The 23372-nt window shown below is 40.9% G+C and overlaps 1 protein-coding gene across 3 annotated transcripts in view; it reads right to left on the bottom strand.

Annotated features, from left to right (window-relative positions):
- snrka (SNF related kinase a) overlaps positions 1-23372 on the bottom strand; it is a 65643-nt gene that overhangs the window by 17979 nt on the left and 24292 nt on the right. For all 3 annotated transcript variants that reach the window (XM_030395024.1, XM_030395025.1, XM_030395026.1), the window contains exons 3-4: positions 15447-15588; positions 4374-4586 (exon numbers count right to left, since the gene is read on the bottom strand). In XM_030395024.1, coding sequence (XP_030250884.1) covers positions 4374-4586; positions 15447-15588 — 355 coding nt within the window. The remainder of the gene's footprint in view (positions 1-4373; positions 4587-15446; positions 15589-23372) is intronic.

The following is a 23372-nucleotide window of genomic DNA, read 5'->3' as shown; positions in this document are numbered from 1 at the left end:
TGCTAGATGTCTCTGTTTAAGACAATCCAAATCATGTGTCCTGAGCTCCAGTTACCAGCAACTGTAAAATAGTTCACATCTCCAACACCAAGGCACAAGATATATGTCTGGAAGGCAGCTGAATTTGATGATTCCTACTGATTCTTCTGCTGATTATTCTCACAATTTATTTATTTTTTTGTAATTGTGAAGATTGTACTGAAAATGGCTGTTATAATTTCCCACAGCCCAACAGTCCAAGAAACAGTACAACATCCTCAGATATGACAAGGAAAAGCAGCACACCTTCACAACTGAGAAGCTGGAACTGACAAATGGCATTTCAACAATTATTTGATAATCAGAACTTAATTTTCTCTTAATCTGACAATTGATTAATTAACTGTTGCAGCTCTACTTTGTCTAACTCAAAACAAATGTGAAAATACAAAAGGAAATAAACTGCTATCAACACACGATGGCAAACCGCATTGCACTGATGCACAGAGTTGAGATGGATTTATCCTTCCATGAAATTTAATTACTTAATTATTAGCCTCAACTTGTAATTGATCAGAATCAGAAATGAAGACACAACTGAGGGGGGACAAATTCCAGCAATTTCTCTGGCAAACAAAAGGTAGACAACAAAGTGTTGGAGGCGTGCTGCTGTTGAGGTTCCACCAAAGAAAAGTAAACCCCACACACCACTGTCGGCAGGTTGTGATGCAAGATGACAATTGTAGTTTTAGAAGCACCCCAGCCAATACTCCATTTTTGGGGCTCATGGCAATACTGATATTAGGGAGTGAACAACGCCCATACTGAGACATCTGCATATACATACATGTGTGTATATATATATACATACATACATACATGTGTGTATATATATATACATACATACATGTGTGTATATATATACATACATACATACATACATGTGTGTATATATATACATACATACATACATGTGTGTATATATATACATACATACATACATACATACATGTGTGTATATACATACATACATACATACATGTGTGTATATATATACATACATACATACATACATGTGTGTATATATATACATACATACATACATACATGTGTGTATATATATACATACATACATACATACATGTGTGTATATATATACATACATACATACATACATGTGTGTATATATATACATACATACATACATACATGTGTGTATATATATACATACCAGGGTTCTCCCCAGAAATTCTTAGTATAGCGGCGCACCGTCTGTCCGGGGGGGGGGGGGGGGGGGGGGGGCGCGACCACTCGTCAATGTCAGTCCGGGGGGGAGGGGGGGGGGGGGGGGGGGGGGGGACCGCTCGTCAACGTCAGTCCGGGGGGGGGAGACACGGACGTACGGACAGCCAGTCATCAACTCCGTCAGCCGGGGGACGGACGGACGCTCATCGCCGTCAGCTCCTAGCCGTCAACCGGGGGACGGCGGACGGACGGACGGACGCTCGACACTGTCACGCGCGGAGTATAGCGGCGCTGACCGAGCGGTAGAGCGGCGCAGCGCCGCTGTTCCACCGTCTGGGGAGAACCCTGCATACATACATACATGTGTGTATATATATACATACATACATGTGTGTATATATATACACATACATACATACATGTGTGTATATACATACATACATACATGTGTGTATATACATACATACATACATACATACATACATACATGTGTGTATATATATATACATACATACATACATACATGTGTGTATATATACATACATACATACATACATACATGTGTGTATATATATACATACATACATGTGTGTATATATATACATACATACATGTGTGTATATATATACATACATACATACATGTGTGTATATATATACATATATATATATATATACACATTGTTGCTTGTGAACAACTGAGCCTTTCAGGGATGCTCCTTTTATACCCAATGATGGCACTCACCTGTTTCTAATTAACCTGTTCACCTGTGGAATGATCTAAACAGGTGTTTTTTAAGCATTCCTCAACTTTCCCAGTCTTTTGTTGCGCATGTCCCAGCTAATTAATAATAATAATAATAATAATGATTAAAACTGCAAGCAGTGATGAACGGGCCCTCGCAGTCCGACGCTCACCTGTTACAAGCATGTCATGACGGGGAAAAAACAAGCAGTGAACGTCATGTCAATCGGATGATGTTTGTCTGACTTCCTGTGTCGAGTGGGTGGCGCTATGGATATGACACAGTATTGATGCACAGATTTATTCATGGCGACTCCCTCTAGATTCCTGAGAGATTTGGCCGAGATAGGAAATTGTATGAAGAAGTTATTAGGACTCGATGCTTCATGACGAAGGATTTTTATGGCGGGCACCGCAACGGCCACCAGGTATGATGTAGGATAAAGATTTCCATAACTTTTCATCTTCAAGGTCAGAGGATGATACTGAGTGACTGTGAAGTCGGTGGTGTTACATCTGTAGGAGGAGGTCATTTAAGTACGAAGATTGGCAATATTTCAAAATGGCAGCCAAAAGCAAAATGGCCGACTTAGTATTGATGCTGAGATTTATTCGGGGAGACAGCCTCTACACTTATGAGCAGTTTGGTGTGGATAGGAAATTGAATGTTAAAGTTATAAAGCCTTGATGTTTGACCGCGAGGGGAAAAAATGGTTTCCACCGCCCCGGCCACTAAAGTCTGACGCAGCTGAATGATTTCCGTAACTTTTGTTCTTCAAGGCGTGAAGATAATAACTGAGTTAATGTGAAGACTGTGGTGTTTAAGCTCTAGGACAAGATAGTTTTCAAATTAGGCATGATTTGGACAAAAATGCCGCCACACATCAAAATGGCTGACTTCCTGTTGGAGTGACAGTATCAGTCCAAGAGGATTTTTTGTGCATCTGGTCATGAGGAATCTGCGTATTGAATTTCTTTTTTCTACGCACTTGTGGGAGGTGGGGCTGAACATTAGGGGGTGCTACAGAGCCCGCAGGTCACGACCACGCCCCACGACAACACAGATCTTTTCAGGGTGACTCCCTCTGCATTCCTGAGAGATAACTGAGTTAATTTGAAGACTGTTGTGTTTAAGCTCTCGGACAAGATAGTTTTCAAAGTAGGCATGAATTTGGGAAAAATGCCGCCACACATCAAAATGGCTGACTTCCTGTTGGAGTGACAGTATGGGCCCCCCAGACTTTTTTGTGCGTCTGGTCATGAGGAATCTGCGTACCGAATTTCATTTGTCTACGCGCATGTGGAAGGCAGGGAAGAACATTAGGGGGCGCTACAGAGCCTGCAGGTCATGACCACGCCCAGTAACATTGCAGGATCGCAATTTTCGCCGGATGTGACGTATATTCCAAATTTGGTGAGTTTTTGGGTATGTTCAGGCATCCAAAACTGCAGTCAAACTTGGAGAAGAAAATTTCTTTCCTTCCAATTACAATAGGGACCTCGCAGGTCTACCTGCTCGGGCCCTAATAATACATTTAATTTATAAAGAGCCTTTCAGGGTACCCAAGGACACTTAACAAAGTGGAACAAACAAACAAAGAGTAAATGGAGCACCTGTCAGTCAGCACGGAGGGAACACTAGCACTGAAGTCAGTAGCACCGTCCGTAAACAAACTTGCGTCTGGAGGCTCCTGGGGTGAAGTGACAGCAGAGGTCCAGGTGCTCCTGCACTGAACACCTGAAGACCCCGCCAGCAACGGTGGAGTAGCGACCATCTAACATCGCTGCGAGCCGGGGAGACCGCAGCAGCAGAGGAGAGCGACAAACGAGCCTGGCGGTGAATAACCCTGAGGTTGTGGTGGAGGGACGAAGAACGGAGCAACGATGGACAGCCCACATAGTATTGAGTACGTCGGATTGAAAGTTAGCGTTGCTAGGCTAACAGCTGATTGGTGAGGCTAACAACTGATGGCGGGGCTAACAACTAATCAGCGGAGAAATGTGACATGAGTAAGTGCAAAGTCCTGCAAACAGGAATACAAAATAAAACATTGCAGCTGAGGAAAAAAAAAAAAAAAAACTGGATTGGCCCGTGGATCTGTTAATTTTACCGATCCCCGATCCAGCCATTTTGTCAATATTGGGGCCGATATCCGATCTTAATATCGGATCGGTGCACCCCTAATTCACATATATTTATTGTTGTTAACACAGTGGTGGCCACTGAACGCATAGTTTTAAAGCATTTGTACACCAAAACATACACCGCTGCCTGCTCAGCTCTGTGGTTCCTCTTGGAAAAAAACTCATGTCAGTCAGGCAAATGCAGAAAAACCATAACCAATTTTGAGTCACAAATCCACAGTTTGTAGATCACACAGAAAGACAAACAGGGCATAACTTACTCGACTATGGCCTCTCGGTCCGCAATGTCTCCGAGCACCATGCGCTGGATGATGCTGTTGTGTTCCTCCTCTGACAAGTTCTTGTGAGAAACCAGGGGAGTGCTATACTTTGTGGCTGGGGATGGGTCGACCCCCTGCAGCCAGGCATGGCTCTCGATCTCTTCCAGGGAAGCCCGTCGCTTGGGATCCCTCTGAAGCATACGGTCTATCAGACTGAGGGCAGGATGAGAAGAAGGATGAGGGATAGGAAGAACAAAATTAAAATTCATCTGAACCTTAAGGACACAGAAATCCTCTAAAATTATTACACCTTAACGGTTTCATTATCTCTCTATAAAAGCAAGTAACCTCTGTCTGTCTGTGTGTGTGTGTGTGTGTGTGTGTGTGTGTGTGTGTGTGTATTCCTCAAATATCTCTGCGGATCAGGATCAGACTGACCTGAGAGTTTCAACATGGCTGCTGCGTGGTTCAAGGGTGTGCTATTTCACATTTGTTTGGACTGCAATGACACCGTTAATAAATTATTTCATAAGTGCTTTACAAATTCCATGAGCATTGTCCACCGGAGCCACCACAGTCACATGCACACCAGAGCCCACCGTGACCCCCCATCTTAAGAAACAAGCAGATTTATACCTGCAGTGGCACGAGCTGGACCGGGATTTTGCCTGCGGTTCGGTCCCGTTCTGTTCTGTGCATCTAAACTGACTGTTGTGGATTAATGAGACTAAACGAGTCCGGACCGAGTCTGTTCTCGGGGGAGATCTGGAGGAGATCCGGAGACGCGCGGACAACAAAGTGGAATCGGAATCTGTGGATGTTCGTGTGTAGCTAGCTGCTAGCTGCTAGCCACTAGCCAACCTACACGGCCCACCTCCCGAGGCGACCGGACCCACCGGCACGTTCAAAACCGGACCTAGGGTAAATAATGTCCACCACGCTTTTTTCGCGAACATTGCCGTCACGTTTGCTTTGTGTCTGGTGCGGAAGAAACGGTAAAAACGGGCTTTTGTCACGAAAGTGTCCAAGCAGCAAGTTTGGTTGTTGAGGAACAGGAAGTTGTGGGAGGGACGTAGGCAGATGAATGACAGGACAGTCGGTGTATAGACAACGATATTGAGAGTTGAGAGATTTGTGACATTTAGCGTGTCTGGAGTGTGTAGTTAGTGTGTTATGTAGTGTTTGGTGTAGTGTGTTGAGTGTGTAGTGGAGTCGGTTTTTTGTTTAATGAGTCAGAATAATGAGGAGAAGCTGAATGTGGAGCAGGCAGTGCAGCTCTTCATTCAGCTGGAAGGAGCTCAGGCAGACCTGAGCATTGCCTGCATTTAAATGTAAATAGTTACATATAACTTGGTACATTTTTTAAATGTATGCACATATTTAGCAAACAACAATTTATATTTGCATTATAAGTAAAAAAAAAAAAAAAAAAAAGGTTTTTTAAACATATTTGTGGTTTTCACAGTAAAAAAATCTAACTTTTTCTACTCGGATTTTATGGGTTTTTTTGTGATTTTAGGTCCATTGTGTTAATACAGTATGTCAAAATGAAAAAAGAACTGTACAGTCACACATGTGAGGTTGTGCTGAAAATAATGACACCAAGTAAATAGTTTTTAGGGTGAAATATAATAGCAAAATCAAAAATAGTCAAAAACGACCAATTGAAAAAAGACCATGAAAAAGCTTCTTAACCTCCCACTGTTCTATAGGAACACATATTTCCTACAGGCAATGCACTAGTAATTTACAGCATGCACATGCGTCATCTTGAAGCTGAATAAGGCAATGGTTGCAAGTGATTCTTTTATTTAATGACTGGATAATAACCTTTAAAAGATAAACATTAAGCAGGCCACATTTTTGTGAACACTTATTGTGCCTTTATGAGACGTTGCAAGGTAACGTTAGCGGAGCAGTCGTCTACACTAACAAACAAAACCAGCTGGCAGCTGTGAACAAACACACCACCGCATCAACACAGAAAACAAGCTCTCCAATGAAGAAAATAATCTTGGTCAGTCTAATTTATCTTAAAAACACTGCTTATGCTCAGCATCTTGCACAACAAATCTGCCACCACTATCTCTGGGACGACACATTCTTTTTGTTATGTAGCTATCCTTTCAGCTGTCCTCTCAACCAGGACTTGTTTTTCCAAGTACAACCCAACTTGTTTTTTAGTACATTGAGGAAGAGCGGATGGAAGATTGAATGTATGGTGCATTACAGTGGAGATCAAAATTAGAGAACAATCCATTAATACTTGATTTATTTTAGAATATTTGTATTTTCATTGTTCAGAATTTGATAGAATGTCAGCTGTGGCTATTCCACTGCTGTACTCGCATGTTTTTTAAAATAACCAAGGTACTTCAACAAAAACCTTTATTTTGGGAAAAAACAGTGAGCAAAATTAGAGAACAGTATTATTTTTTTTTTAGGGCTATGATTAAGGAGTGTCAAGGCCCTTGCTTTGAATAACTTCAGCACAGAGGACATCACTAGTTTCTCACACTGCTCTGGTTTGATCTTGGTTCATTCTTCTTGCAGTCTTTTCCGCAGTTTGGTAACTGTAGTGGGTTTCTTAGCCATTACTTTGTCGTCAAGGATTTTCCAGAGATTCTCTATGGGATTTAGATCTTGACTCTGGGCTGGCCATTTCATCTTTTCAATATTCTTAGCTTCAAGGAACTGCTTAACCCGTTTTGCAGTGTGACGGGGGCATTGTCTTGTATTAAAATTGTGGTCTGATTAGGAGACAACTGCATTGAAGGAATTGCATATTGCCGAAGGAGGTTCACATATTTGCATTCACCCGGCCATGTAGCTGTACAAGAGGCCCAACTCCTGCTGCAGAAAACATCCCCCAAACCATGACACTTCCTCCTCCAAATTTGACTGACTTCTTAACACACTTTGGGTTCAGTCTTTCCCCAGTTTGAAGCCAAACATAATGTTTCCCATCAGACCCAAATACATTGAACTTACTCTCATCACTCTATTCACACAACATGCTCCTCAGCAAAGGCCAGTCTAGCCTTTTTATTCTTTCAGCTGATGAGAGGTTTGGTCATTGCTGAGTGGGCTTTCAGTCCAAATTGTCTTAAACGGCAAGACACTGTGTGCCAGGACAAATCCTTGCACTGTTCAGCACTGAACTGGCGAGCAATTCCAGCTGCAGTGTTTAACCGATTCCCCATTGAGAGTCTTCGCATAATCCTATCCTCTCATGCACTAGTTTTATGTGGACGACCAGCCTTTTTGGGGGACTTAAATGAATCTGTGTCCTTGTAAGGTTTCAATATTCTTGAAATCACTGACTTGGAATGCCCAACCTCTCTTGCAATGGCTGAGAGGGTCATCCCTTTGGCCTTAATCTGGACAACCAGCTGTCGCAGGGTTTCAGTCACCTTAGAGCGGCCTGCCATCTTGCAAAGTAACTAGGAGAGCTGCAAGATAAACAGGGTGTGTACAACAATAAGTAAATTGTCACCAGGTTCCAGATTAACACCAATAACTGGGAGGTATCTGAAAGTGTTCTCTAATTTTGATCAGAGCTGTTCTGAAAATGTCTCAATAAGGTTTTTATATTATGCTTCAGAAAACTTAAATTCTGAAATATGCTCAGAAATCTGCCCTTATATTCATGTTAGCATAACTTCAAATATATACAGAGTAAGATGGAACTTCCATATCTGTGCAGTGAACACTGTTTTAGCACAAAGGTGACATCATCCAGTGTTTCGAAACCATTAGGGGAGTTTGAGCCTACCACTGTACGAGAAGCTGGAAGGTTTGTGAGGCTACTGGAGGACGATGCTTTCAGCTTCTTCCTGAAACTATTTAATTGCATCATGCCTCGTGTGCACATTCTCTTCAGCCAGCTCCAGAGGTGGACCATCGACTCAGTCTTTGTCCGGGGAATCATGCAGCAGTTTACACAATTTTTCTGACTTCAGCGTACATTATTTCATACTGCCAATAGCAGGCCACCGAAATATAAAGCAACGACTTCCTCAGCGGAAGGTGTTGCTTGAGCATGCCCCGACGGCAGCATGCATCGACAGCAGCATGCCCCGACGCGCATGGACTGCGAGGGCCCGTTCATCACTGCTTGCAGTTTTAATTATTTATTTACTTATTTATTCATTTTTGTCTTTGTCCCAAATGATTGCATTTTTCACTGCCTGAACATACCCCAAAACTCACCAAACTTGGAATACAAGTCAAACCTGCCGAAAAATTTTATAATCTATTGTTGTCCTGAACTTCCACCACTAGGTGGCGCTACAATCAAGGAAAGATTGTTTTGGCTTATAACTATACTTTGTCTCACATTCAAAGACCTTATATGCACGTGTTCAGTGAGTTGTGATGAATCTCGTGATAGAGGCCACGCCCATTTCTGCCCACCGTTTTTTTCGCTACTTCGCAAAATATCGCAAAGGTACTTTTTCTAACTCCTCCCAGGCGATTTCACCAATTTGCATGAAACTTGGCACACAACATCAGTGGACCGTCCTGACAAAAAGTTATCAAAAGAATTTTAATAGGCCAAACAATGCTCAAGTTATTAAATAACAACTTCCTGCAGATTTGATTCAAAACAGTAAGTGTTATATCTCCACATTGGTGTGTTCTAATGACATGAAACTGAGTTTACTACTTTACCATGAGACCCTGAAGCCCTGTGCAAAATTTTAGGCGATGACCACAAGGTGGCGCTATTCAAATTTAAGTATTTTATATCTCCATGCCGATACATCGGATTAACAGGAAACTTAGTACAATTATTGTCAGTGCCCTCCTGAGGACAGCTGATGAAGAATTTACCGATTCGCCACTAGGTGGCGCTCTGGTGGCCATCTGATTTAATATTTAGTACTGTGCCCACACCATAACACTTATGGAAATGAAATTCATAGGGGTGGTCTAGAATGGCCCATATAGCTCACACCAAATGACCAGTAGGTGGTTCTATTTTCCCCTTGAAAGCATTTTTGGCCCATAACTCCCACATAATATGTCTCACATTGTTAAACCCTATAAATACGTGTTCCCTCAATTCAGCTGAATTCTGTGGTGTAGGCCACGCCCACTTTCCATTCCAAAATCTCCACAAATGAAAAACCTACTTTTTCGAACTCTTCCTAGGCGATTTGACCGATTTGCACCAAACTTTGCATGCAGCATGTGTGGATCCTCCTGACAAAAAGTTATCAAAAAAATGTTTATAGTCCATAAAACGCCCAAAATATAAAAACAATTTCCTGCACATTGTGTTGTAAACAAACAATCTTGCATATCTTGACCAAATACTGTCTGATTATCATTAAAATGGTCATAATTGTGTTCCATTGCCAGATAAGGGTTTGTGTAAAATTTGGTGCAAATCCGCCAATAGGTGGCACTTTTCTGACTAAATAACGAAGGACAGCTGAAATTCATTCACTTTTCATTGGACAGGCTTTGTCCACCAGAGGGCAGTGCTGCCTTGCCAATAGATACAAATCTCTGTTTAAGAGTCTATAGGGTAACACAGTGGTAGTCCACTCAATATTTGTTCTTCATGTAGATTGCAGGGAGTTCTTCTGACTTCAGCGTACATTATTTAATACCAGTGGGAGCAGGCCACCAAATTATAAAACAAGCCCGACGGCAGCATGCCCCGACGCGCATGGACTGCCAGGGCCCGTTCATCGCTGCTTGTGGCTTTAATTTGTCTTTGGGTCTTTCCAAGTGACTTGAGGTACACTGCACTTTCAGCCACGACACTTCCACCTCAGCTAAAAAGAAAGAAGTATTTTTATCTGGTGTTTTTTTGTCATTTATAACCACATCCACTAGCATATTCCTGGCATGGTTCATATTGCCGGGTTGTAGCTAAACTGTTTCTCTATTTGAGAAAGTTACGACAACAGTGTTAAACAGCACAAATCCTCTGCTGTGTTAAGATGAAACACTGCAGTATCAGCAGAGGCTGCTGGGAACCCAACATTGTGATAACGGTTGATAATTTACCTGTGAGTGACATGGTTAAAACATGAGCATGTGACTCAGCATGCAACAGATAGTACATCTGCTATGAAGTCAGAGCCCATCAGATTGCTCACAGCTGCTTCAGCTTAGCCCTCCAATCTAGTTAGACCTCTCCTTCAACTCAAAAGGAGAGAAGGATACATTTCCTGTGTCTACAAATACTCAGTAGTGACAGTGGAAATAAAGGGTTGGTGTTCACAAAATGTTGAGCAAAGTGCCTCATTACCCATTCCATCAATTCAATTCAATATCAATTCTTATTTCTGAGTAGTTTAGTTTTCACCTCTGATAGCCTTTCTGATCTGATCCATTACAGGATGTCTAATACAGGATACTGACAATCAGCAATCAGTTCAGCAATAGGTCTTTGGAGTGAGAGGTGTTGTCAAAGCCAGAACTTAATTGCTTTGATACTCAAGAAAAATTAAGACAACAAGGTTAACAGTGGATACAAAAGGACCTTGCCTCTCATTAAGCTGATGAAAATCTAGGAGGACAAGAGATTGGGTCAGGTAAAAAAAAAAAAAAAAAAAAAAAAAAGAAACTGCTCATGAATATTTCCTTGATTAAACATGGCTACCCTTATTTGGAAAAGTCTCAGTTTATACTGCTTCAAGATTACCCCAGTGTATCTTGAGAGAATTAATTGGTATACAATTAAGAGTGTGATTTTCAAACAAGCACAGCAACTGCTAATTTATTTGCCTGACTGCCTAACTTATTTTGAAAGTGGAACATGTGTTGGCGCGTGCTGTTGGACTGTACTGCTCTGCAGCTGGGCCGCTCAATCTGCTATCAGGGTTTTAAGGTTAGCTTGCTCAGATGATTGTGTGAGGAATCATGGGTATACTATCATCAGTGTTTTTAAATTAAATATTTTTATGGTAATGACGACGACTACAACACTTATGATATTTATTTGTTGGATTCATGTAAATGGTTATTTTCGGACACATTTCATTTTTGAAAAATGTTAAACTTTCAAAATAATATCACAAAAGGATTTGGCCAACAGCCTACACAGGGTATCTGCAGGTTTGATCAAGTCCAATTTAAGACCTTTTAAAGACCACTTTGAACAAAATTTAAGACCTACACGAAGTACAAAAAAGTAAGGAAAAATAAAGTCCCTGAATTACTTTCAAAAATAACTAAATGTATTGCCATTCACAGAGCAACTCAAACAATTAAGAATGGAGTGAGTGAGTGAGTGAGTGAGTGTTTCAATGGGAGTGCTACGGGCACTTTTACACTAGCATCAAAATCGCTATTTTTAAAACACTAAGAAGGCTTGACACAACATGAAACTTTGCTCACCTTAGCAGTAGCTTGTTCCGCTAGCTGTCGTCATGGCAGCCCAGACGTGTCGATCCCCGAGTACATCTGGGCTGCCATGACAACTGCGAGCAGAACAGGCTACTGCTAAGGTGAGAAGTAAACTCTGTGTACACAAACAATGTTCTCATTGTTCGAGTTCACATGTAGAGACCCTGGGGATACTAAGAACAAAGTGTCGAGCCTTGTAAGTGTTTTAAAAATACCAATTTTGATGCTAGCATTAAAGTGCCTCATGCACTAACATTGAAAATTAGTTTGAGCCGAACATGAAAATACGGTCAATCTTAAAAGTGCCTCTTTTGTAGTTTATGCTTTTACACAAAGGTTTGACTCATATACATTCACAAAATGTGTGAGAGTTTCACTTTAAGTAGCTTTGGTTAGCATGACTTTACTGACTTTAAAGTCATGAGACTTTTAGAAGTTAACTGACCAGTGTTTTTCCAATTTTGTGTGTGACACCAGCGCCCAAGTGGGGGTCCTCTTGCAGAGCGAACACTGCGCTTCAAATTCATTATTTTACGGCTTTTAACCAACTGAATACTGGATGTTCAAGCCAACACTTGTTAAATTCACACTTTCCCATATATGTAGCTAATTCCGCAGTCGAAGTCTTTCCGGAACTGGTGAAGTGTGCAGCAATAAATTCCGACCGGGCTGGTTACTTCAGATAGAAGTACAACACACGGAGCTGACTGTGAATCTCACCAACACATTTCCCAGAAACAAAAACAAAAAAGGCGACGACGGAAATAATACATATTTAAGACCTAACTAAATGTAATTCAAGACCTATGTGCAAAATATGGACGTATTTAAGACTTTATAAGGCCTTAATTTTAGATAAATGAATTTAAGACTTTTAAAGGATGCGCGAACACCCTGCTACAGTAATGCTGAGGACTCAACGTGAAAACGTATTTTCTTTGACCCTTTGTTGACAACATGTTTTATTCTGTCATGAACAATGTAATAATACCACCTCAATGTGAATGTGTTTTGACTAATTGTTTTGCCACAAGGCAGTGCTCACACAACATTTTTTTTTCCTGTTGTGGCTTGACAGCCTGACCTCAGTATACATCTACAGCATACAAAAGCTGTTCAGATGTTGATACAGTTTTGTTACTGACCGCATTGTAGTTAGACTGATTACTAATATGAGATATAATTTGTAGATCTGACACACAGAATAACTGTTGATCGATTGTGCTTGTAACATATCTTATACCATATAAAACATGTTTTACAATACAGGTGTTACTATGGCACCCATAGAAAAAAGTGGACTACCCATGCAGTAATCAGGTCTCTGCTGCAAGCTACTGTAACTCTAGTATAGTTACAGGTACACACTACAGGCGTGTCTGCTTAATGTGATCAACTGTCCTCCAAACCACTTACAGAGTTTATCAACAATAGTTCATACACAGACAGCGGGAGAAGACGTGATAATACACAGAGGGATAAAGTGTAAAGTATATGATAAGTGGGCCGGACTAGTAAACAAGGCATGGTGGCCAACACTGGGGAAATGGAGTAGGAAATACAAAATCACAAGACCAAGCCCTAAGAAGAACTGTGCACTTTTAGATATACTACTGCATTGCCCGTAGGAAGTATGTATTCCTATAGAAAAGTGGGAGGTTTTACCATGGTTTGGTGTCATTATTTTCAGCACAACCTCACATGTGTGACTGTACAGTTATTTTTTCATTTTGACATACTGTATTAACACAATGGACCTAAAATCACAAAAAAACATAAAATCAGAGTAGGAAAAAGTTCGATTTTTTACCGTGAAAACCACAAATATGTTTAACGAACCGTTTTTATTACTTAAAATGCAAATATTAATTGTTTTTTGCTAATTTTGTGCATGAGTTTTTGATATTTACAAAGTTATTAGGTCTCCCTCAGCTCCTCCCTGCCTGCTCAACATTCAGCCGTCTCCACATTGTTTTGACTGGCAAAACAAAAAAACGACTCCACTACACACTAAATACACTGCACCAAAAACTACATAACACACTTACTATACACTCCAAACACGCTCAATGTCACAAATCTCTCAACTTTCAAAAGTTGCTATCTCTATTGTTGTCTCTATCACGTCACTCAGTGCGTTTACATGACACTCAAGAAAACCGAATTACTGTGTTAGTCCGACTATGATCGGAACTTTAAGATGCATGTATACACCTTAGTCTGACTAAAATCGTACTGAATCGGATTTCTCATAGTCGAATTAAAGCACCCAGATTATTTGATTGATAGTTGCATTACTCCTGCATGTATACGTTCCATCAGATCGGATCGGATTTTGCGTTCTGCGCAGTCTCAAGATTCTTTCCCCGGGGCTGTGGGCCGGAAGTAGACGGACCGCAGCAGCTTCTTTCCTCCGAAATAACCACAAGAAAGAGCGCCATTGTGCATCTAGTTTGTGTAATTATCATGTACACCATATACGTAATGTACAAGGATGTAGCTTCATCTCGCTCTTCGTACGCCATCTGTCTTGAATGCAGAGGCAGCTGGTGAAGTAATGAGTTCAGCCGGAGGTGTCTCTGTTACCACTAGTTGAAATGGGTACAGTGCCGCCCCTCGTACCGGGGTATGACATGCTCCAGCCAATAATTCGATTTTCTCACCTGCATTTATACTCGGACAATTGCAGTTGTCCAATTGAGAAGCATAGTCCAACTATGGCTGTAATCTGACTAAGCTGTGCATGTAAACGTACTGACTGTGCTGCCGTCACTCTTTCGCCGGCGTCCCTCCCACATCTTCCCCTGTTCTTCAGCAACCAAATCACGTGGTTTGCCATGTAATTTTGTGATTGGTTGGTGTGGTGCCTTTTTCCACCAATAGGAACGTGTTTTCTTGCTTGCAAACACTTCCTGCTTGCAGACACTTTCATGACAAAAGCCGTTTTTATCATTTCTTCCTGCACCAGACACAGCAAAGCAAATGTAACGCAATGTTCGCAAAAAAACGTGGTGGACATTATTTATCGTAAGTCCGGTTTTGGAGGCAACGGCGCGTCCGTCGAGTCAGGAGGTGGGGCGCGGGGGTGGGCTAACAGCTAGCAACACACGATCATCCACAGATTCCGATTCCAGTTTGTTCGGGTCTGAGGACACCCGGATCCGGATACGCGAGCATTAATCCACAACAGTCAGTTTAGATGCACAGAACAGAACGGGACCGAACTGCCGGCAAAATCCTGGTCCAGCTCGCGCCGCTGCAGGTATAAATCCACTTGTTTCTTAAGGTGTGCTGTGATGTTGGGCTCTGCAGTGATTGGCTCTGGTGCGCACGTGGCTATGGTGTGCAGTGATTGGCTCTGGTGTGCACGTGGCTATGGTGGCTATGGTTGTAAAGCATCTATGAAATAATTTATTAACGGTATCATTGTAGTCCAAACAAATGCGAAGACTTAAACCAAGCAGCAGCCATGTTGAAAATCTCAGGTCAGTCTGATCCTGATCTGCAGAGATATTTAAGGCGCACGCACACACACACACACACAGACAGACAGACACACAGACAGACACACACACAGACAGACAGACAGACAGACACACAGACAGAGATTCCTTGCTTTTATAGAGAGATTTCCAGTGGTGTCCTGGAAAAGCTGATTAGAGAGAGCAGTTCCTGATCTGTCAATACTGTGAAGTTATCACTCACTCTTTGCAGGCGCTGGAGACGTGGGCTGGTACAGTGTATTTACAGTCCATGATCATAGTGAGGGTCTCACTGTCGTTAGCCTCCTGGAAGGGTGGCTGGCCACATACCAACATGAAGAGGATCACACCCAGACTCCAGATATCTGAGGCAGGAACCAAACAGAAACAGTCAGAATCCGTTTGCTGGCAGGCAAATAAAAGGTAGAATTTAGTTGTTTTCCTTAATGAGGGCATACATGATCAAAATGAATATTACAAACATTTCTATTCAGTCAGAATGAAGAAATCAAAAACTGTGCTAGGTAAAAAAAAAAACGATATGTGATCTGGTCTAAAGTACTTATTTTCCAAAATGAAAAGACACAACATTAAACTTTTTTATCCCCATGAAACATCAAAATATGTATTATCGTGCAACATATTTTAACACCCATTTGAACTCAATCCAAAAATCCCTCTAGGATGATTGGAGTAGACTCCATTATATAATGATTATATATAAGATTATATATAAACATACACACACTCACACAAACACACACACACACACACACACACGTGTATAAGCATATATATACATATATGCATCCACTACCAGTCAAAGGTTTGGACACACCTTCTCATTCATTCATTGTAGATTCTCACTGAAGGCATCAAAACTATGAATGAACACATATTGAATTATGTAATAAACAAAAAAGTGTGAAAGTAGCCACCCTTTGCTTTGTTGACAGCGCTGCAAACCCTCGGCCTTCTCTCAATGAGCTTCATGATGTAATCACCTGAAAGGTGGCCCATCTGCTGCTGAGGATAAGTTCATCCAAGTCACCAGCCACAGAAATCGTATGTTAACAGCACCTCAGATTAGAGCCCAGATGAATGCCACACAGAGTTCTAGTAGCAGACACATCTCTATATCAACTGTTCAGAGAAGATATGCCTTGATTAAGTGGTTAAATTCAAAATAAAGAGGTTGAACTCAACCTTTTTTGCCTGGTCTTAAGTACTTACAAATGATCAATAACTATATCGACCGTTATTCAAGTTCACCATCATTATAGACTTTTCAGCCACATCATATAGGAGCCCATGACAAATCTTGATTTTTTGTGTCTTTCACAAATGTTCTATTGGGTTTAAGTCTCATGATTTATTGGCCAACTCCAGCACTTTTATTTCCTTCCTCTAACTGACACCACTGCTGGAATGTCCACCCACGTCTTATCCTCATCATCCTGGTGGATAACAACAGATTCTTCAAGAATTTCCTGATACGTGGCTCCAATCATCTTCACTTTGGTCATCTGGATTCTTACTGTATCATGAGAAAAGAAGCCAGCCCATACCATGAAGCTGCAATTGCCTTTTCCATTTTTAAATTAATTAATTACTCAAAATAGTTACACATTAGCAATCAAAATAAGTGTGCTTCATGAGACCAATTTAGTATAGCTGTATAGTATTTCCCCCACTGTATGTCCTAACATGAAACACATTTGAGAACTTGTTTGAAGATTTCTATCTCCAATCCACAGTTTAGCAGAGAGCCAGAGCCAACTTTTTCAGAAGTTATGAAATAATTACCATGATGAGGATTTTTAAGTAACTTTCTAATTTAGGTCATTTGCTCAAATTCCCTCAATACTTAATGGTTTGGCAGAATTGAGCACTGATCATGAAAAAAAATACAGTACTGAAAAGTCATTTTTTCAGGTGGGATGAAAAGCATGATAGAAACTTTTCACAGGGATTATGAAATGGCCTTCTGCTTAACCTTCTGTTTGGTATCTGATGCATTCTAAATTGGGCAAGACCTATAAACCTGACTTTAATTGTATACAGCAATACAGCAAGAAACATACTTAGCCTAAGGCTAATCCTGCAAAGCTAACTCAACAAACTAAATGAGTGATAATTCAGAGAGTGGGCAGAATGAGCTGGACTGAAGCTCATTGGGCCTCATTCATGAACCGTTCTTACGAACAAATTTGTTCTTAAGTCCCACTTACGAAGATTGTGGCATTCATAAATGTTTTCTTATCTAGGATTTTTTCTTAGGCAAGAACAAATCCTACGAACACTCAGGGGTACTCTTACGCACATTTCAGTGCTGAAATGTTGGCATGGTTGTGTTTTCTTCTCTTGTGTAGTTCAATAAAATGCAATATTACAGTGATAATTCTGTCATATTTATTCATTTATTCATTCATTTCATATTTTTGGTAATTTACAAAGAATTTAAATTCTAAAATAAATTAAATGTGCCAATGATTTAAGATAAATCAAGTAAATTGGAAACATGCCATCAATTAGTAACCCCCCCACACCATATTTATTACGTGGCATTTCTCCATCCAACGCCCGCAAAACAATGGCATATATATTGCTCCTGCTGCTTTCATCAATGTAAGAACACGGCTGTGAACAATTCTGAGGCTTAAGAATGTGTTGGTGAATCTGACGTAGGGTTTTCTTAAGGAACCTCTTAAGAACTACTTAAGAAAGAATCTAAGAAGATTCTTAAGAAGATATTGGTGAATGAGGCCCATTGTTCTTTTAAGAGCATCGCAGGCTTAGTAGATTAAAGTAATTAGTTTGGTTTGAATTTTGACACAATCCATCAAATTCACTATTTAAACACATCTGTGCTCCACCTACATGGCTGACCAATACTACTGCTTTATGTCTAAGGAGCATCCTTTCAGTTACAGCCAGCAGGGTCAAGCATGACACGTTAACAGAGAGTGTCCCTTGGTTTTATCCGTTCCTTACTGACAAGGTGCCAACTGCACATCAGGGGCAATTTTGGGGTTCAGTATCTTGCCCAAGGATACCTCGCTATGTAGCAAGGTTCCACCCCAAGGGAGCCGGGATTCGAACTAGCGACCTTCCCATCACTAGTCCACCAGCTCTACCCACTGAGCTATAGCCGCCCCAATATCATTTTTACCAACTAGAACTGGACACAGCATGCACAAGAAAGCAGCTGTGGCAAGGGTCCACAGTTTTGCTATCTTCTGAGAGCAGAGTCCCCACAAGCAAAACACAGGCTATGTAACAACTCAAGAGATAATTCCTGTTTTCTGTCCGACTTCCAGCTGGCATTTGTTCTGGGTTCACAAAGTGAAAGGCATTAGTACCACTGAGCCACTGTTCAAGATTAACAAATGGGGTGTTACAGGGACAACAGAAGCAGCTGATGACTTTGACTAAAATGAAAAAAAGCATCAGTGCCATTACTGTGTTCCTCACCCCATTTACAAAGAACCCGCAATGCTCTGATTTGACCAAAGTTTTTATAATGGCTATTAGTCAACCCAACCGGGCCTGTCATTTTAAGTGTATTAATGGACAGAAAGCTCACAAGATAAAAAAAAATACCTGTCAATCATAGAACAGCTGGCATACATGTCCAGGCTGTTACTGAGCTCAACATCACCAGTTATGCAATGTTTTAAAAATGTAAAACAACTCTCCTCCAGTCTGTATCATACTGAAATATTAGCCCCTTTTAGATAGAAAAGGTAGTAGGTAGGCCTAGGCGTTTATATGTGATGGGAAGTGTTAACTTATATTTTCCCTCTTTATGTTTAACCTTTGACCCTGGGAATGCATAAGCAGTTTGAGAGTGTGAGATCGCTGGACCAGTCGCAGGCGAAATGGCAGCCACGGAGTTGTTCTTTACTGAACTATGGAAGCGAATCTGTTCCATAATTCAAATTAAAATGGATTAACAGAAATGCTTTTTCATTTTCAGAATATAGCTGCATTTTTTGACTCAAATAAAATGAGTAGTAAATCATCCAAATTGCATTTTCATTTTCTTTTTCAAGACTGCTTATTTTGTAACTTAATTAAAATGATAAAGAAAATGACATTTAAGATTTAATTTTCAAAAGTTGCTCCAGCAAACAGGTACCAAAATTCAATTTGAAATGTCAAATTTGAAAATTAAAATGCATAAGCAGAAAGGCTTTTTCATTTCAAAGTCAGAGCTGCATGTTTTGACTCATAAATAAAATGAGTAATAAATCATCCAAATTGCATTTTCATTTTCTTCTTCAAGACTGCTCATTTTGTCACACGACTAAAAAGAAAACTGTGTTAAATGTTCCAAAATTCAATTTGAATTTGCAATCCCAAGCGGCGCAGGAGAGTGACGTCAGCGGCCTCTGTTCTCCTGCAGCCCCCAATCTGACCGACCGTGCTACGCATCTAATACATTAGGGGGCGGTGTACATATTCGGCGCTGGAGCGAGAGACACGAGGACAGTGTGAAGGCTGTGTTGGTAGCATTGACTGTGGTACATGTTTTCAGAAACAGCGGGAAAATCACCACCATGCCCAGTTCTGTGTTGCAGTCAAGCCAGCCATGGTTCGCATTTGCTTAGTCAAATCAGTCGCACATTTTTTTCCAGTGCGCAAATGCTCTAACAACATTTACGGTGATTGTAAGGTAGCCGCTCTGAAGAGCTGCTGGCAGTGACTGTGGGTCAGACTGCAGTCTCATAGTCAGACCCATGAAACAAACACGGTACTTTACAGTCAGTATTCTCGGTAATAAACTGAAGGTATCAGCTGGACCGTACGTCGGCGTCGCCCCCATATTGGGTGTGGCAGCTCAGCCCCTTGAATGAATACAAGTCAATGGAGTGAACTTTATAAAGCTCCTTCTACAAAGTGCTATAAGTTAATGTCTCTCATTTATACATTCACTCACGTACGGATATATTCAGGAAACAGAGAGAAACCAAAAACAACGGTTTTGCTCAAACTCATTGAATTTAATGAATTCCAAAGGAATGTATTTATCTTGGGCTTCACATTCAAACAGGCAGCAAAAACAGCTGTAACGTTTTCATTCAAATTAAATATTTGACAAGCAGGAGGTGCTTAAAAAGAAAGTTGATGAATCAGTCAGTTGGAGACTGTTTTGGGATTTTGCCCCTAAATTGTGTAGGGCAGGTCCTGCTCTGAGCACTGTCTGCAGCCAGCGAGAGAGGTGCACTGTGTCTGCTGAGATTTTATAACTGAACTATGAGCAGGACACACATTCAACTTTCTGCGGAAATGAGATGTTCTCACATCACAGATGACAAAAGAAACAGGAATCTGAGGCTGCAAGTAAAACATAATTCGGCTTATTGGACCCCTAAAAGCCTAGAACATTATCCTGATGCACTTGTCAGTTTCAAAACTGGCCCGGCTGAACGGCAAAGCATCATCATCATCATCGCAAGTTAATACAGAACTGAACTGAACTGATTATTCTTGACAGCGACTCGTTCGTCTATTACCAATAACAAGTTTGTACCTTTGATTTGTTGTGTTCCAACAGGGATTTTCAATTATAATAATTCCAGTAAGGGTTTTGTTGGTCATAATGTGTCAATTTTAAAGCCATGTTCAAAGTGAAACATTCCAAGTTTTTGTTGTAAACCTGGTATGTGACTTAATATACTATCTCTCTGCTGATAGCAAAATAAATTCCCAAAGGCTTACTAATAGCCATTTTACAATCTGCTGATACATTAAAATTTGATTAAAACCCAGACATCTGATAATGAATAACAGATAAAACTGCGAAGGTGCAAGAGTCTAGTCTATTGCCCATTACTGGGTATCACATATTTGTCTGTCACCAACATATGCTGAGCTATCAACCAGAGGAGTACTTCAGACCATCACACTCACACATGCTCTCATTACATCAGTAAATGGTACTGTCATTAGCAGGCAGATAGAGTGGAGAGCACTCTGGATGATGGCTATAGCTCCATATCTTAGCTGCATAGTAGGGCTGCACGATATATCGTTTGAGCATTGCCATCGCGATGTAAGTGTGTGCAATAGTCACATCGCAGAGCCTCCGATGTAGGACGCAAATGAACTCATATAGTTTCAAGGGCACCTGACACACACACTGCAAACAGACTCTGCATGCACAGCGATCCACCAATCACATTAGTTCTTAATCAGTGTGCAGAAGCAGACCAGCCCCTGCACATGGAGTGAGTCGCTGGTAACAACAATGAAAAATGAGCAACGAACAAGAGATAATCACGAAAACTAAGACTTGGTGCCAAAAAGAAAAGCAACGTCAGTTATCTGGAATTATTTCGGCTACAAGAAGGATGATATTGACCTAACACGTGTTCTGTGTCGATATTTCATGTGTGTCTTTTATTAGCATGATGGCTAGGGGCTTCTCCTCTGCTCTGGATAGGAAAGAAAACCAAATCCTTAACTCTTTAACTACAAGCATGGTTAGTAGTTAATGTGCCAATATTTTCTCAATTAATCATCTACTGTCTGTAGTCTATAAATGTCACAATTCCGGTCTTGTCTGAACAACCCCTTAAAAACCAAGAAACTTTCTTTTTCTTTTCTTTTGGAAACAAGACTTGAGAGTCCGCAGCTATGCTAGTAGCTCAAGAGTAAATAAAACTTAGCGGTTTGGCTTAAATGCCACTACCCTGGAAATTTTTTTTAAAAAGCCACAGCATGAGCAGGGCAGCAGGTGGTAGTAAGACATGGTCATTCACTCCGTCATGCTACCTCCCGCAGTTGCAGTTGTCCGCTCCAACGCTTCACCACCAATACTATCAAACACATGAATGCATAATAAAGCACAAATACACATCAGCATTCTTGCCCAACACATAAGCAAGGATTTGTTGTCAGAAAACACGGCTGGAGATTGCTCAACTTTCCAGTCAAAAAACATCCCGTTCAGTTGCCATGAAGACAGCTGGAAATTGTCTTGTGTTCTCCTTAAAAGTATTCACTGATTTCAAACTCACAACTTTTAAATTGCAGTCCCCAAATTGCAGTCATTGACTTTGCAGCTTTTGCTCCTTGAACTTCACCACCATCAACTCCACCTCTCAATATGAAAGCATGGTTTCCCCTAGTGTATTATAAGCCTGGAGGCCCACCAGGCTTATATTTCCCACCGCCATGCTAAGCATCGTTTATTTATTTATTCAAAATAGGCTGGTATACATCAGGAACACAGTTGAAAGCACAATGGCGACATCTTATGGTCAACACGTGAACACGTGGTGGGTCTGAGGTCAGGTGTCTTTTCATCACCAAACATCCCACAAACCACTGCTACTGTCACTACACGCAAACTAGGCCACCCGCTGTACAAACTAATTTTGATTAAATACCTGACCAATTATGGTAAGTTTTATTTTGTTTGTTTTTACTAGGTGAAAATATTAACAATATAAGTGTGCCAATTCAGTGTTAGATAAAATATGGTGGTAGCTGTTTTAATAAAGTCAAAGTTTCAGTTTTCTCAACCAGAGCTTTTATTGAAGCTCCTTGCACTACTTATAGGTAAGATATGCTAAACACTTACGTTGGGTCTTTCCATCATCGCACCAGCATCAACATGGCAGCAAGCAGAAGCAAATGTAAACAATGCCACATTGTTTCAAATGTAAATATATATCACTGATTATAATGAAATATCTATTGTAAAATATCAAAGTTAGCTTGCACTGTTTTCATGCTGTAGGCTTGTCAATCGCAGCAGCATTCGTGCCAGTGATTAATATGGAGCATGAAGCCATAATGGGTGGATTTAAATGCCTTAACTGGCTCCTAAAGCACGTATTTGCCCACCAATTAACTCTTAACATTGATTTAATGCAAGGCAGTATGGAACCACTCTAAACTCTACTACGCCATGAATCTGTTACCTGTAGGGCACTGCCATCAGTCAGTTGCTGGACTGTGTCAGGCCTCTGTCACAAAAAAAACAAACATGCTTTGCTGCTGGTGGGCCGCCCTTCCAACCTACCACCAGGCTTAGAAAGTTTTCTGGGGGAAACCTTGTGAAAGTCAGCCATTTCCTGTGACGCCCAACGTCATAGTTCCACTGGTACTTTACCATCACTAACTGTAGGATAAGAAA

Source organism: Sparus aurata, chromosome 17 (assembly GCF_900880675.1).
Source record: "Sparus aurata chromosome 17, fSpaAur1.1, whole genome shotgun sequence".
Lineage (NCBI taxonomy): Eukaryota > Metazoa > Chordata > Actinopteri > Spariformes > Sparidae > Sparus > Sparus aurata.
This window is presented reverse-complemented; position numbering and strand designations above follow the sequence as displayed.